The 14587-nt window shown below is 45.7% G+C and overlaps 1 protein-coding gene and 1 non-coding gene across 2 annotated transcripts; one reads left to right on the top strand and one right to left on the bottom strand.

Moving 5' to 3' along the window:
- Positions 1-1262: 1262 nt before the first annotated feature.
- On the bottom strand, positions 1263-1335 carry Trnaf-gaa (transfer RNA phenylalanine (anticodon GAA)). Its single transcript has one exon. It is a non-coding gene; the product is annotated as a tRNA-Phe (tRNA).
- A 1770-nt stretch (positions 1336-3105) lies between these two features.
- Positions 3106-6708, top strand: LOC131956483 (uncharacterized). Its single transcript, XM_059320945.1, has 3 exons — positions 3106-3157; positions 3631-3718; positions 4989-6708. Exons 1-3 carry the CDS (start codon positions 3106-3108, stop codon positions 6706-6708), a joined length of 1860 nt encoding a protein of 619 aa, XP_059176928.1.
- Positions 6709-14587: the final 7879 nt, after the last annotated feature.

Below are 14587 nucleotides of genomic sequence, written 5' to 3' on the forward strand. Positions count from 1 at the left end.
AGTCACCCGGTGAGGTCTGCACCCCCCCCCCCCCCCCCGCCCCGCCCTTGCTACGCCTCTTTGTATCTCCTACTGTCACTGACAGAATTCTTACTCAAATGTAGGAGAAACAGAGGCGTTTCGAGGGGGGGGGAGGTGGGGGATACGGACCTCACCGGGTGACACCATTTAGGGGGGTGACACCAAGGCAAAAAAATAGTAAAATACATAGAGAAAAATTTGAGGGGGGAGGTTGCAAAGTCGAAATTTTGAGGGGGGTTGCAAATCGAAAGTTCGAGGGGGGGGGGTGCAAATCGAAAAGGGGGGGGTGCAAATCGAAAATTGAACGTTTGTCTTTGGGAAGAGTCGCTACACCTCTGAGGGGGTGACACCATTAAGTGCCGCACCGGGTAACACCCGACCTCGCTTCGCCACTGAGGAGAAAAGTGCAGTAACACAGTTACAACGAAGAATTGATAAGAAAAAAATATGCTAAAAACTATCATTGATAAACACCTAATGTTTTTATCATACTGATTATTATCACACAGCTATAAAACAGCATAAATATAAAATCCTATGTAAGAAGCAACAAACATTAAATTATTTTCGCCAGAAAACGTTACTTATTTAAATTTACTTGACCAATTTCGCAAAATATAAACCGCTTTTAATTAATAAAAAAATAAAACCTTTTTTTAAATTTAAATTGTATCACAATACAATAGTTTTAGTCATGGCTGTAGCTGCAAGTGTTGCTATTTGTAACTGTCTGAAGTGTTCATTAAAGCCTAACAAATTTATAAAAATCTGTGTTTAATTATTATACACTCTGCATTATTGCTGCTTTAAGGCCACAATAAAAACTTTAAAATTAGCAGGTGTGTCCCTTCATTTTTTTTTTGTGAATTTTGTTTTCCCCATTGTCTGGGTGGTACTGACCCCCCCCCCCCCCCACACACACAATCATGGTTTTGTTTAAGAGTTAAAAAGACCAATCACGTAATATCAGGAGCATTGCTTGTTCAGCCAATGATCTTATTATAAAAAAAAATAAGGTTGAGGTTTTTAAAATTAACATCACAGTTTGCACCCCATAGTTTATCGTTGAATTCATATAACTTCAACTTTCACACAAGTCTTCTGTAAAAGAACCCGAAACTACTTTACAAAAAACTGAGGCTTTGTAACATTGACCTATGTAACAGATGAAACAGTAAATTGCAACATCAACTCGTTAAAAAATGCTAGTCAACGATAAAATTTCTCACAAAATAAAAGTCTGCCGAAACCCGGGATCGAACCAGGGACCTTTAGATCTTCAGTCTAACGCTCTCCCAACTGAGCTATTTCGGCTGATGGAAATTACCTTGATTAAAAGTTCTGTTTTAATTTGTCAAATATTCGGAATTGAAACATTGGTAAAATAACTGTAGGTTATTTAATTAACCCTGCTAGAACTCTATACGAAACTTCTAAGATGGTAAAATGAGTGAGAATTTATTTTTCCCAATATAGATCTAGAGGCCTATTAAATTTTTTTTGCGTTTTCTCACAAATTTTCCCGTGTCACTTACTAAATTGCTCTTTCTTGAAATCTGCTTGCAAGTTCTCTGTCAAATTTTCACTGTAGTCTTAGTTGCATAACTGAATCGTATAGACAACAATAAGATTTTATGTGTTTAGAATTTTAGTTTTTCTTTTGAAGAACAAAAAGAGTACGTTATTTAGGTTTTTCATTTAAATTCTTCTAATAGTTTTCCAGAGCATCAGCTTGGAATTGTAAGTTTAAAATATAACATTAAAATTATAAGTGATTGTTTAAAAAATGAAAATTTCAATATTGTTTGTAAAAATGTATTTTTACCCAAAATGTAATCGCTAACGATATCCACATTTTTTGTTCTCATTTTAAATATTCATTAAATATAAATAGAGTGTAAATACACATATTTGCTACCTACTTGCGTAGTTTTCTCTAAACTAGCTGTATGAGCAATTTATTCTCTTCAAAGCATTACCCAATCCCCCCTCCTCCCTTAAAAAAATATAATTTAAGGGTCACGTGGTCACTGAATAACTTTTTACCCTCGGCAGTTTTTTTTTTGCAAATTAAAAAACGAAACGATAGATTTTATTAAAATAGTTCACTGCCTGGACTATTTTCTAATCATTAAAAAACAATTTAAAAAATATTAGGAAAAAATTAACAAACAAAAAAAAGGGCAACAACAAGAACCCCCCCCCCCCCCCCCCTGTCGGTTTTTGTAAACTTACTCTTGAGGGATTAATCCATATATTTTTGATAGTCAAATATTATTCAATTAGTTGATATTGAAAAAAGACAATAGTCAATTAAGGATCTACTTAAACTGACTAAACATTTCTTAGATGATTAATTTACATGTAGGGCCTACGTTATTTTTTATTTTTTTATGTAATTTGAACTAAAGGGAGGTGACCAAAGAAATTTTGTTACTTTTTAAAATATTAACTCAGTTGTTTCCCTTAGGTAGAGCGATTTAGCGTAGTCCATGTTTAAGATTTTGGGATGTCGGCAGTGAAATCGGCTACACGCAGCAGTTGACCAGGCTACACTTAGTAATTGACAAGACTACACGTAGTTATTGACAAGGCTACACGTAGCAGTAGTCTATCAGGCTACACGTAGTAATTGACAAGGCTACACGTAGCAGTAGTCTATCAGGCTACACGTAGTAATTGACAAGGCTACACGCAGCAGTTGACCAGGCTGCATGTAGCAATTGACAAGGTTACTGGTCTACGTAGCTTCTAACCAGATTACAATATATATGACCACACTTTAAGTAGTAACTAGCATGGCTACATGTAGAACTGACCACCAGGCTACGTGTAGCAATTGACCACATACTTTTGGTGTCCTGTATTTCGGCCTGCTAAAACTATTTCAAAATGCCAATTTTTTTCCCAGCAAAAATAATCCCAAAACAATCACATTTCTCCTTGTAGCGAGAACTGATTTGACATCACAGCAGCAACTTGACACCTATTGCGCAACCACAACATCCGGCCTCGACATTGTCCAGATTTTCTTAGGCTGGAATCAAATGACCAACATAAACACACAAAAAGCCGGACGCCGGTATGGCACAGAAAAAGCCGGACGCCGGTAAGGCACAGAAAAAGCCGGACGCCGGTAATGCACACAGAAAGAAGGGGATATTCAGTCGAAGTTGCCCCGACCCCCCCCCCCCCCCCCCCCCCCCCCAAAACTATCGATAGCCGCAGTGAGTAGTGAGAGACACTTGTTTCCTTAGATTCTCTTCCTTCACAAAGACAGTCGTTTCTCTCCCCTTAACTAAGACAGTCGTTTCTCTCCCTTCCCCAAGACCTTCGCTTCTCTCCCCTTCCCCAAGACGGTCGGTTCCCTCCCCTTCCCCAAGTCAGCGCGCGCACTCGCGTCTGACCGCGGCAAGAATGCCCGTGTTTACGTCTGCTATTTCTGTCCCGCCACTTGTTCTACGGAGGGAAGAGACCTCGGCTAGAAGCCACGCTGCGGATACCGTTCCTGTGTACTATTTTTAAACCGTGCTCCAGCATGCACTGGCCTTCTGTTGTTTGATTGTTTCACGTGCGTCCGAGTGAGTACCATCTCTGTGTTTTCACCAGGACTGAAAGATTCCAGGAACCGGTCGTCTGCTGTGGATCATGACTTCCTGGTACCATGGCCGGCCTTCCTGCTACCTAAAGGTCAAAGGTAAACACGTGCTATTTTATTCAGGCTTTCGTCCTTGACCTTTGTGTTGATTCGATGGAACGAGTTGTAAACATTGCGATCAATGCCGGCGTATTGACCTCATATAGACGTGTTCTTATGTTGTGAGATACACACTAGTAAGTCTCTGCTTCCATTCATGATTTCACTGGTTTTCAAGAAAATTCTCAGTCTCGACTATTACTTAATGTACCGCCCCCCCCCCTTTCCACCCAGCGTAGATTGCTTGATCTCAAACGTCGTGTGCCGACTCTTGCAGATTAATTGTTCTAGTCCGTAGTGAGAACAATGTGGTTCACTGGACTTTAATTTTTAAAAATCCAATTAGTAATAGACTAATTATTTTGTAACTCAAGACTAGCTGTCTGTTGTATGTTTGTATCTTCTGCTTGAAACGTTTCTGACACGGTTTCTGTGTGTACATTATAATTGTTTTATTTAGAGTCAAGCATGTTCAAACTTTTTCACGATTATATACGGATTATTTAAAATGATCCATCACCCATCATACCACCCACCCTACCCCACCATCCCACCCACCCTACCCCCAGCACTCCAGCACTCCACCACCACCAATAACCTCACGATACCCCCCCCCCCCCCCATTCTACCACCTCCCCTATTCCCCCCAAACTCCACCATTCTACCCACCCCAACCCCACCATTACATCCCCCACTATTCCAACCACCTCACCCCCCCCCCCATTCCACCTCTGACAGACACAACACAGGAGACTCCAAACAACAAACCACTTGACAAGATCTAATTAAGTTTCCACCTTGATAATTGAACGCGGAGTTTCCCCCAATCAAAACACAGATACCCAGAAGTCATTGGAATCTGATTAGGGTTAGAGTACAAGGTGGATCAGTCAAAGTCTTCACTGGATAGCTTCCCTTGTGTTGCTGTCTTCAGCAGTCAAATACCTTGGGGTGGGGGTGGGGGTGGGGGTGGGGGTGGGGGGGAGGTGAGGAGATGTGCAGTGATACACGGACTGGTCAAGACTGGACTGTGGATCAATAAACAATTTTGTTTGACATGTGGTGGACGCCGTCCATACGTCTGATCAGTCTAGGATAAACGGCCTTAATCCCACTGCTGCTGACCTGATATCCTAGGGATAATTACAGGGACGTGTGTGTGTGTGTGTATGTGTGTGTGGACACGGTGGGACGGGGGTGGTGGGGGAGGTTTTGTGTAGGATCAGATATCCACAGTGCCACCATATCCACAGTGCCACCATATCCACAGTGCCACCATATCCACAGTGCCACCATATCCACAGTGCCACCATATCCACAGTGCCACCATATCCACAGTGCCACCATATCCACAGTGCCACATTACCCAGAGCGCCACTATATCCACAGTGCCACCATCTCCACAGTGCCACCATCTCCACAGTTCCACCATATCTACAGTGCCACATTACCCACAGTGCCACCATATCCACAGTGCCACCATATCCACAGTGCCACATTACCCACAGTGCCACTATATCCACAGTTCCACCATATCCACAGTTCCACCATATCTACAGTGCCACATTACCCACAGTTCCACCATATCCACAGTGCCACCATATCCACAGTTCCACCATATCCACAGTGCCACCATCTCCACAGTTCCACCATATCCACAGTTCCACCATATCTACAGTGCCACCATATACACAGTGCCACCATATCCACAGTGCCACCATATCAACAGTGCCACCATATCCACAGTGCCACCATATCCACAGTGCCACCATATCCACAGTTCCACCATATCCACAGTGCCACCATATCCACAGTTCCACCATATCCACAGTGCCACCATATCCACAGTGCCACCATATCCACAGTTCCACGATATCCACAGTTCCACCATATCCACAGTTCCACCATATCCACAGTGCCACCATATCCACAGTGCCACCATATCCACAGTGCCACCATATCAACAGTGCCACCATACCCACAGTGCCACTACACACACAGTGCCACCATACACACAGTGCCACCATATCCACAGTTCCACCATGTGCCACCATATCCACAGTGCCACCATATCCACAGTGCCAGCATATCCACAGTGGCACCATATCCACAGTTCCACCATGTGCCACCATATCCACAGTGCCACCATATCCACAGTGCCACCATATCCACAGTGCCACCATGTGCCACCATATCCACAGTGCCAGCATATCCACAGTGCCACCATATCCACAGTGCCACCATGTGCCACCATATCCACAGTGCCACCATATCCACAGTTCCACCATATCCACAGTGCCACCATATCCACAGTTCCACCATATCCACAGTTCCACCATATCCACAGTGCCACCATATCCACAGTGCCACCATATCCACAGTGCCACCATATCAACAGTGCCACCATACCCACAGTGCCACTACACACACAGTGCCACCATACACACAGTGCCACCATATCCACAGTTCCACCATGTGCCACCATATCCACAGTGCCACCATATCCACAGTGCCAGCATATCCACAGTGGCACCATATCCACAGTTCCACCATGTGCCACCATATCCACAGTGCCACCATATCCACAGTGCCACCATATCCACAGTTCCACCATGTGCCACCATATCCACAGTGCCAGCATATCCACAGTGCCAGCATATCCACAGTGCCAGCATATCCACAGTGCCACCATATCCACAGTGCCACCATGTGCCACCATATCCACAGTGCCACCATATCCACAGTGCCACCATATCCACAGTGCCAGCATATCCACAGTGCCACCATATCCACAGTGCCACCATGTGCCACCATATCCACAGTGCCAGCATATCCACAGTGGCACCATATCCACAGTGCCACCATATCCACAGTCCATCCACATACTACAGATCGATGTGTTGGTTCTATCCAGTGCCCACAGACGTGATAAAATTCTCAGTGAAGTTGGACGCCAAAGGATTAAGATGAAAGCCGACGGATTAAGATGACTGGATTAGGCTTATCATGTTTACTTTCTCCAAATGTGCACACAGTTATACATAAGCCTAGGCGCGGTCTGTGACTGAGCTATGTGTTTAGGCTATAGTAGATTAAGACATGATGGAACTAATGTTAGGAAACAGGAGTCACACAGCTATATGTTTTCACAAGCGTCATAAGCCAACACAATCTTGAATGGAAACTGTACCAAAACAAAAGACTACATTTATCTAATACTTAGGAAAAGACCACACTACATCAATGCCATACAATTATAGTGAACATTTGTCTAGTTTCCAACTATGTTACCTAAGTATCTCCCCTTTCTCCTCTTATTTGCCCGCCCATCATCTCACCTACCTCACCTATCTCATCTAACTGTACCACGCTACTCTGCCACCTATTATCTCACCAATCTCACCCTGATGACGTGCCTTAACTCACCCCCACCCCCACCTGGGCTCTATGACACATGTCTGACGTAACGAGCTGTTCTCTTCCTGCCCAGTGTTTTTTTCAGACTTTTTTCTCCGGGAGGGGGGGGGGACTGATAGGAACTCTGAAAGACTCTTGTATGTTAACTTGAACGTACGTTGAGGTCAGTGTGACACAGAGGCCAGTTGCCTAGTTACTGAGGTTAGAGAATTATATCTGATGTGAATTAGATACTTGAGACCCCATCATATGTAGACGCCATCAGATGTTGACCCCATCAGGTGTCGACTAAATCACGCGTCGACCCCATCACTTATTGATCCCATGACTTTTGACCCCATCAGGTGTTGACCCCATCACCTGTTGACCCCATCACGTAGAACTCGTTAGCTTCTGACACCTGGCAATACAGTTTTGTAACAATTGTTTTAATTGGTCGCTGTGTAAACTCCGGGTAAACTTTCAGATTTTACCTGCGGCATCACAGGAAAGAGATAGGCAACCTCACCCTGCCTCATCACTACCACACCCCTACCTCAGTCAGTCTCCCCACTACCTCACCCCATACACCAACGCAAACCCTCTCAACCTCACTTTCTACACCCATACTACCCCACCCCTACCTCACCTACATCTCTGTCTGTCTCACTCCCAACTCACCACCAACTGTCAATCTCACACCTACCTCACCGGCTACACTAACCCTACCTCACTCTACATCACCATAACCACAACCCAACCTCACTCTACATCACCACAACCACAACCCAACCTCACTCTATATCACCACAACACCAACCCAACCCAACCTCACAGTATATCACCATAACCACAACCCAACCTCACTCTACATCACCACAACCCCAACCCAACCTCACTCTACATCACCACAACCACAACCCAACCTCACTCTATATCACCACAACACCAACCCAACCCAACCTCACAGTATATCACCATAACCACAACCCAACCTCACTCTACATCACCACAACCCCAACCCAACCTCACTCTACATCACCACAACCACAACCCAACCTCACTCTACATCACCACAACCCCAACCCAACCTCACTCTACATCACCACAACCACAACCCAACCTCACTCTACATCACCACAACCACAACCCAACCTCACTCTATATCACCACAACACCAACCCAACCCAACCTCACAGTATATCACCATAACCACAACCCAACCTCACTCTACATCACCACAACCCCAACCCAACCTCACTCTACATCACCACAACCACAACCCAACCTCACTCTACATCACCACAACCACAACCCAACCTCACTCTACATCACCCCAACCCCAACCCAACCTCACTCTACATCACCACAACCACAACCCAACCTCACTCTACATCACCACAACCCCAACCCAACCTCACTCTACATCACCACAACCACAACCCAACCTCACTCTATATCACCACAACACCAACCCAACCCAACCTCACAGTATATCACCATAACCACAACCCAACCTCACTCTTCATCACCACAACCCCAACCCAACCTCACAGTATATCACCATAACCACAACCCAACTTCACATTTTAAGCCATCCTACCCACTCCTACATCATCCTTCCCCACCCTTCCCCCACCCTTGCCTCACACCCACCCCACCCCTACCTCACCGTTACCTCACCCCTACCTCACACCTACCCCACCCTACCTCACCTTCTACACGGCCCTCTAACCCACCCCTACCTCAGTTTTCAGCTTTGTTGTACCAGTCAGCTGTAAGCTTTTGGCACCAACATTCCTGCAGGAGAGACAAACACAAAGCTTTAAATTATAAACACATTCGTGAGGTGACTGTCCCGGATTTTAACGCTCCCGTGTTCAAATGTTCTTAGGGCGTCATTGAGTCCACTTAGCTCTAATGGGTACCTGACTTTAGTCAGTAAACCCATAAATAAAGAAATTGGAATGACGATAACATGAAAATCTCTCCTCAAACTTTACGCCCCCATTCTTTCGCCAAAGCTTAAAAAGACGGCCCACAGTCCTCCAAAGTTTAGAATGATGGCCCACAACACCCCCCCCCCCCACCCCCCAAGTTTAGAATGACGGCCCACAATCCACCACCAAAGTTTAGAAAGACGGCCCACAATTGTCCACCAAAGTTTAGACTGACGGCCCACAATCCTCTACCAAAGTTTAGAATGACGGCCCACAATTGTCCACCAAAGTTTAGACTGACGGCCCACAATCCTCTACCAAAGTTTAGAATGACTGCCTACAATTGTCCACCAAAGTTTAGACTGACGGCCCACAATCCTCTACCAAAGTTTAGAATGACTGCCTACAATCGGCCACCAAAGTTTAGAATGACGGCCCACAATCCTCTACCAAAGTTTAGAATGACTGCCTACAATCGGCCACCAAAGTTTAGAATGACGGCCCACAATCGGCTACCAAAGTTTATAATGATGGCCCACAATCCCCCCACCAAAGTTTAGAATGATGGCCCACAACCCCTCCACCAAAGTTTAGAATGATGGCCCACAACCCCCCCACCAAAGTTTAGAATGATGGCCCACAACCCCCCCACCAAAGTTTAGAATGATGGCCCACAACCCCCCCACCAAAGTTTAGAATGATGGCCCACAACCCCCCCCCCACCAAAGTTTTGTTAATGATGGCCCACAACCCCCCCCACCAAAGTTTAGAATGATGGCCCACAACCCCCCCCCCACCAAAGTTTAGAAAGATGGCCCACAAACATCCACCAAAGTTTAGAATGATGGCCCAAACCCCCCCCTCCCCCACCACCAAAGTTTAGAATGATGGCCCACAACCCCCCCCCCCCCACCACTAAAGTTTAGAAAGATGGCCCACAAACATCCACCAAAGTTTAGAATGACGGCCCACAATCCTCCACCAAAGTTTAGAATGACGGCCCACAATCCTCCCCCAAAGTTTAGAATGACGGCCCACAATCCGCCACCAAAAACTGACCAAGACGCCACCCCAAGCTCGCGGGCCGATCAATATTTCAAAGAGCAATTTGAGGATGTCGTGGACTGGGAAATACTTTCTGTCCCCGCTGTCAGCTCGAGTGAAGTTCTTTTGTTTTCCTGCCGGTGGGAGAAGTTGATCCCCTCCCCACGAGATTCTGCCCTACCCCCCAAGCCTCATTTGTTGTTCCTAATTTAGACGTCTGTCCGTGACAGGTTGTACCGACTTGTCATGGGCTGTTCTGTAGGTCAGTTGACGTCACGGCTATCGTTTCACTCATTGATAGCATTGCTAAATACAGCTGATCTAAGGGCTATCGTCCAGTACTAGGACCAATTATCTGAAGCAACAACCCCTTGGCCAGATATCAAACAGCACTATCATCAGATGTCCAGATACACAGTGTTATAAAATGTCCAGATTCAACATTAAGGCAAGATGACCTTATACACCACTATGGACTCATTCAGAACAGTAAAATAGATCAAAACCATCTTTAGAATTTGCCCTCCCCCTCCCCTACACCTAAAGAGTAACACTTTAATATTTTTAACCCCCCCCCCAACTCACAACCAACCTGTAACTACTTACCTGTAAGACCTACCTTTAACTATTTACCCGTATGACCCACCTGTAACTATTTACCTATATGACCCACCTGTAACTATTTACCTGTATGAACTACCTGTACACTGTACCCAGGGTCCTCGACAACTTGGATAACGAACCATGATTTGACACCTTTTTCAGCTGTGTCGAATGTCATCTTGTTGGAAATGTCATCACGTTGCAAATGTCATGCTCTCATCGCGACCTTTAAAGTCTCTCCAAAATTCTTTATCATCACCCCCCCCCCCTCGCATCCCCTCCTCCAACTGTTTTGACCTGTTGCCTCTCAGAGGAGACTGTTTTAAGCCTCTTATTTCATTATATTACATCCTACTAACAACCAATGACAACATCACTCGACCCAAACAACCCACCACCCACCCTAACCACCCACCCTAACAACCCACCCTAACAACACACCCCCAAACAACCCACCATAACAACCCACCCTAACAACCCACCCCCAAACAACCCACCCTAACAACCCACCCCCAAACAACCCACCATAACAACCCACCATAACAACCCACCCTAACAACCCACCCCCAAACAACCCACCATAACAACCCACCATGACAACCCACCCCCAAACAACCCACCATAACAACCGACCCTAACAACCCACCCCCATCCCCACCCTTGCAACCCACCATAACAACCCATCCTAACAACCCACCCCCAAACAACCCACCATAACAACCCACCATGACAACCCACCCCCAAACAACCCACCATAACAACCCACCCTAACAACCCACCCCCAAACAACCCACCATAACAACCCACCATGACAACCCACCCCCAAACAACCCACCATAACAACCGACCCTAACAACCCACCCCCATCCCCACCCTTGCAACCCACCATAACAACCCATCCTAACAACCCACCCCCATCCCCACCCTTACAACCCACCATAACAACCCACCCTAACAACCCACCCCCACCCTAACAACCCACCCCCACCCTAACAACCCACCCCCACCCTAACAACCCATCCCCACCCCCACCCTAACGTATTCGACCAATTCTATCTTCTATTTCACTAAAGCTAACACCCGTCCAGCGACCCCCCCCCCCACCCTCAGCAAATAAGTCCCCAAACTCCCAGGGAGGCTGGGGCTAGCGGTGCCTGAATTGCCCGACCGTGCGGACAAAACGCCATTACCTCACGGCGCGGGTCTGGAATGGAAGTTGATCAGGGAAGTACTCACCAAGAGCTGTTTGTTCAGACGCTACCTTTGTCCTTCAGATCCTTCGGCTATCTGTGTCACGTGGTCGCTACTTTCTGGTGCGTTACAAGACATTCTTGGTCACGTGGTCGCTACTTTCTGGTGCGTTACAAGACATTCTTGGTCACGTGGTCGCTACTTTCTGGTGCGTTACAAGACATTCTTGGTCACGTGGTCGCTACTTTCTGGTGCGTTACAAGACATTCTTGGTCACGTGGTCGCTACTTTCTGGTGCGTTACAAGACATTCTTGGTCACGTGGTCGCTACTTTCTGGTGCGTTACAAGACATTCTTGGTCACGTGGTCGCTACTTTCTGGTGCACTACAAGACATTCTTGGTCGATTTGTGGTTACTTTAGATGCAATGTTACCCCATTCTTCCAGTACAGTGAATTACCCTTTCGAACCTGACGGCCCAATAGTGAAGTAGACCTCAGCATATACATTTCAGGACTATGCCCAGCCGCCTTTTCTTTCCTAAAGTTGAATCAGGTACTTATCAGAGCTGGGTGGACTCAGGGACGTTCTACTGAGATGCACTCGGGATTCGAACTCGATACTTCCGGGCTAGCAGTCGCTCAACCACCCAACCACGCCGATACAGTACGGAGTATATTAAACACTGCCCCACCAAATTAAAACTGACAGATCCATTTTCCAACGGAGAGTATGGGATTGTATTCTTTCTGACTGCTGGCAACAATGAAAGTGATATCTTGGAAATGATGGGAAATGGGGTTCAATCCCAGAGTTATGGGTGCTCCTGATAGGGGGGGGGGGGAAGACGAGTGTTTGATTTTCTGTTGTGTTATCTAAAAAAATATCAATCAGAAAATCAATAAAAGTTTGAAAGTTAATGAGCCTACACAAAAAGAAAATATAGGTTGTAGTATGAGGTGAGCTAAGGTGTCTTATACATCATTGAGCCCCCCCCCACATGAACCCCCCACACACACACAAGGCCGGAGCGTAAAGTAAACTGGAAGTGTTTGGATTACCTAACTCATCAAAAACCAAATCCTCCCAGACGACATCTTATTTCACACCCCCTGACCCCAATCACGGGCCCGCCGATTGGCTGAATTTTGATCACAGTGGAGGGGTCAATAAAAGACCGGAAGTAGCCAGTGGTCTGTCATTTGTTTCCCCTCTGTCTTCTTCTGTCACTTTTTAAAGTCACTTTTCATGGTCGATACTTCTCCCAGTCTCTCACAGTCTCTCTCTGTCTCTCTCTGTCTCTCTCTGTCTCTCTCTGTCTCTCTCTGTGCTCTCTCTGTCTCTCTCTGTGCTCTCTCTGTCTCTCTCAGTCTCTCTTGTTTTCTTTCTTCGCCTTCCATCGTTACTTTTTTCTGATTACCATCCCGCGGTCGATTTCAGTTTGGGCCGGGATTTTTTCTAGGTTCATTTAGTTTGGTTGGCTGAGATTTTCGGTCACTTTCTTCACATAACTTAATCCTGGTCGTTTTACCCACATCGCTTTATATTGGCCACTTTCTACACATAACTTTATATTGGCCACTTTCTCCACATAACTTTATCTTGGCCACTTTCAACACGTAACTTTATCCTGGCCACTTTCAACACGTAACTTTATCCTGGCCACTTTCAACACGTAACTTTATCCTGGCCACTTTCAACACGTAACTTTATCCTGGCCACTTTCAACACGTAACTTTACCCTGGCCACTTTATCCACATAACTAAATCTTAGCCACTTTGACGTGTGCACTCATTTAGTCTATGTCAGTAATACAAACGTGGGCCTAACCTTGACACTATACACACCTTCTCATAGTCCCTACTAATACACATTTTGAACTGCTCAACCTTGACCTAATTAGTAGGTTTACACACCTCGACCATGATTCAGATTAACGATAAGCACACTCTTGACCATTCTAAACCTTAACCTAACCAGTACGCCACTTGACCATGCTAAACTATAGTTTAACTAGTAAACTCTTCGACCTTCCTAAGCCCAGTCCCCAACATTTTGCATGTAAATATTATATGTAAGTATCGTGTGTAAGTATGTAAGTATCACATTAAGTATAGTATGTAAATATGTAAGTAGCGTATGTAAGTATGTAAGTCTCGTATATAAGTATGTAAGTATAGTTTGTAAGTATGTAAGTATAGTTTGTAAGTATGTAAGTAGCGTATGTAAGTATCGTTTGCAAGTATGTAAGTCTCGTATATAAGTATGTAAGTATCTTATGTAAGTATGTAATTATCGTGGTTAACAAAATCCACCCTTGTATTTCCACAGTGCCGACCCTCTAGCAGACCCCAGAGACCCCCTACACAGACAGTTCCTCCCCTGGGGTCGGCAGAGTCAGCATCGGTACACAGCGAGCCTCCCAATCCCGCCGGAAATCATGGAGGGCTGGGGCTAGACCACTGCCCGCGGCCCTCCTGCTACAGCAACAGGCGGCCCTCCAGAGGGAGGAACTGCCGTTAGAGGATATCAACATGATCGTGCTGCAGTCTAGTCTCTGTGTGGACGTGAGTACTTCAGTGTGATGGTGTCTGATGGTTGGTGGGTGTGGTGTCTGCTGGTTGGTGGTTGTGGTGGTGTCTGGTGACTGTTGCTGTGGTGTTTGTGTTTGGTGGTTTTGTTTATGGTGTTGTG

Source organism: Physella acuta, unplaced genomic scaffold, assembly GCF_028476545.2.
Source record: "Physella acuta isolate Inbredline_101_S28 unplaced genomic scaffold, ASM2847654v3 ptg001155l, whole genome shotgun sequence".
In the NCBI taxonomy this organism is placed as follows: domain Eukaryota; kingdom Metazoa; phylum Mollusca; class Gastropoda; family Physidae; genus Physella; species Physella acuta.

Coding starts and splice junctions, on each gene's coding strand:
- LOC131956483 (XM_059320945.1), top strand. CDS start 3,106: ATGGCACAGAAAAAGCCGGACGCCGGTAAGGCACAGAAAAAGCCGGAC. Junction 3,158..3,630: donor ACAGAAAAAGCCGGACGCCG/GTAATGCACACA, acceptor TGTTTTCACCAG/GACTGAAAGATTCCAGGAAC. Junction 3,719..4,988: donor CTGCTACCTAAAGGTCAAAG/GTAAACACGTGC, acceptor CCATATCCACAG/TGCCACCATATCCACAGTGC.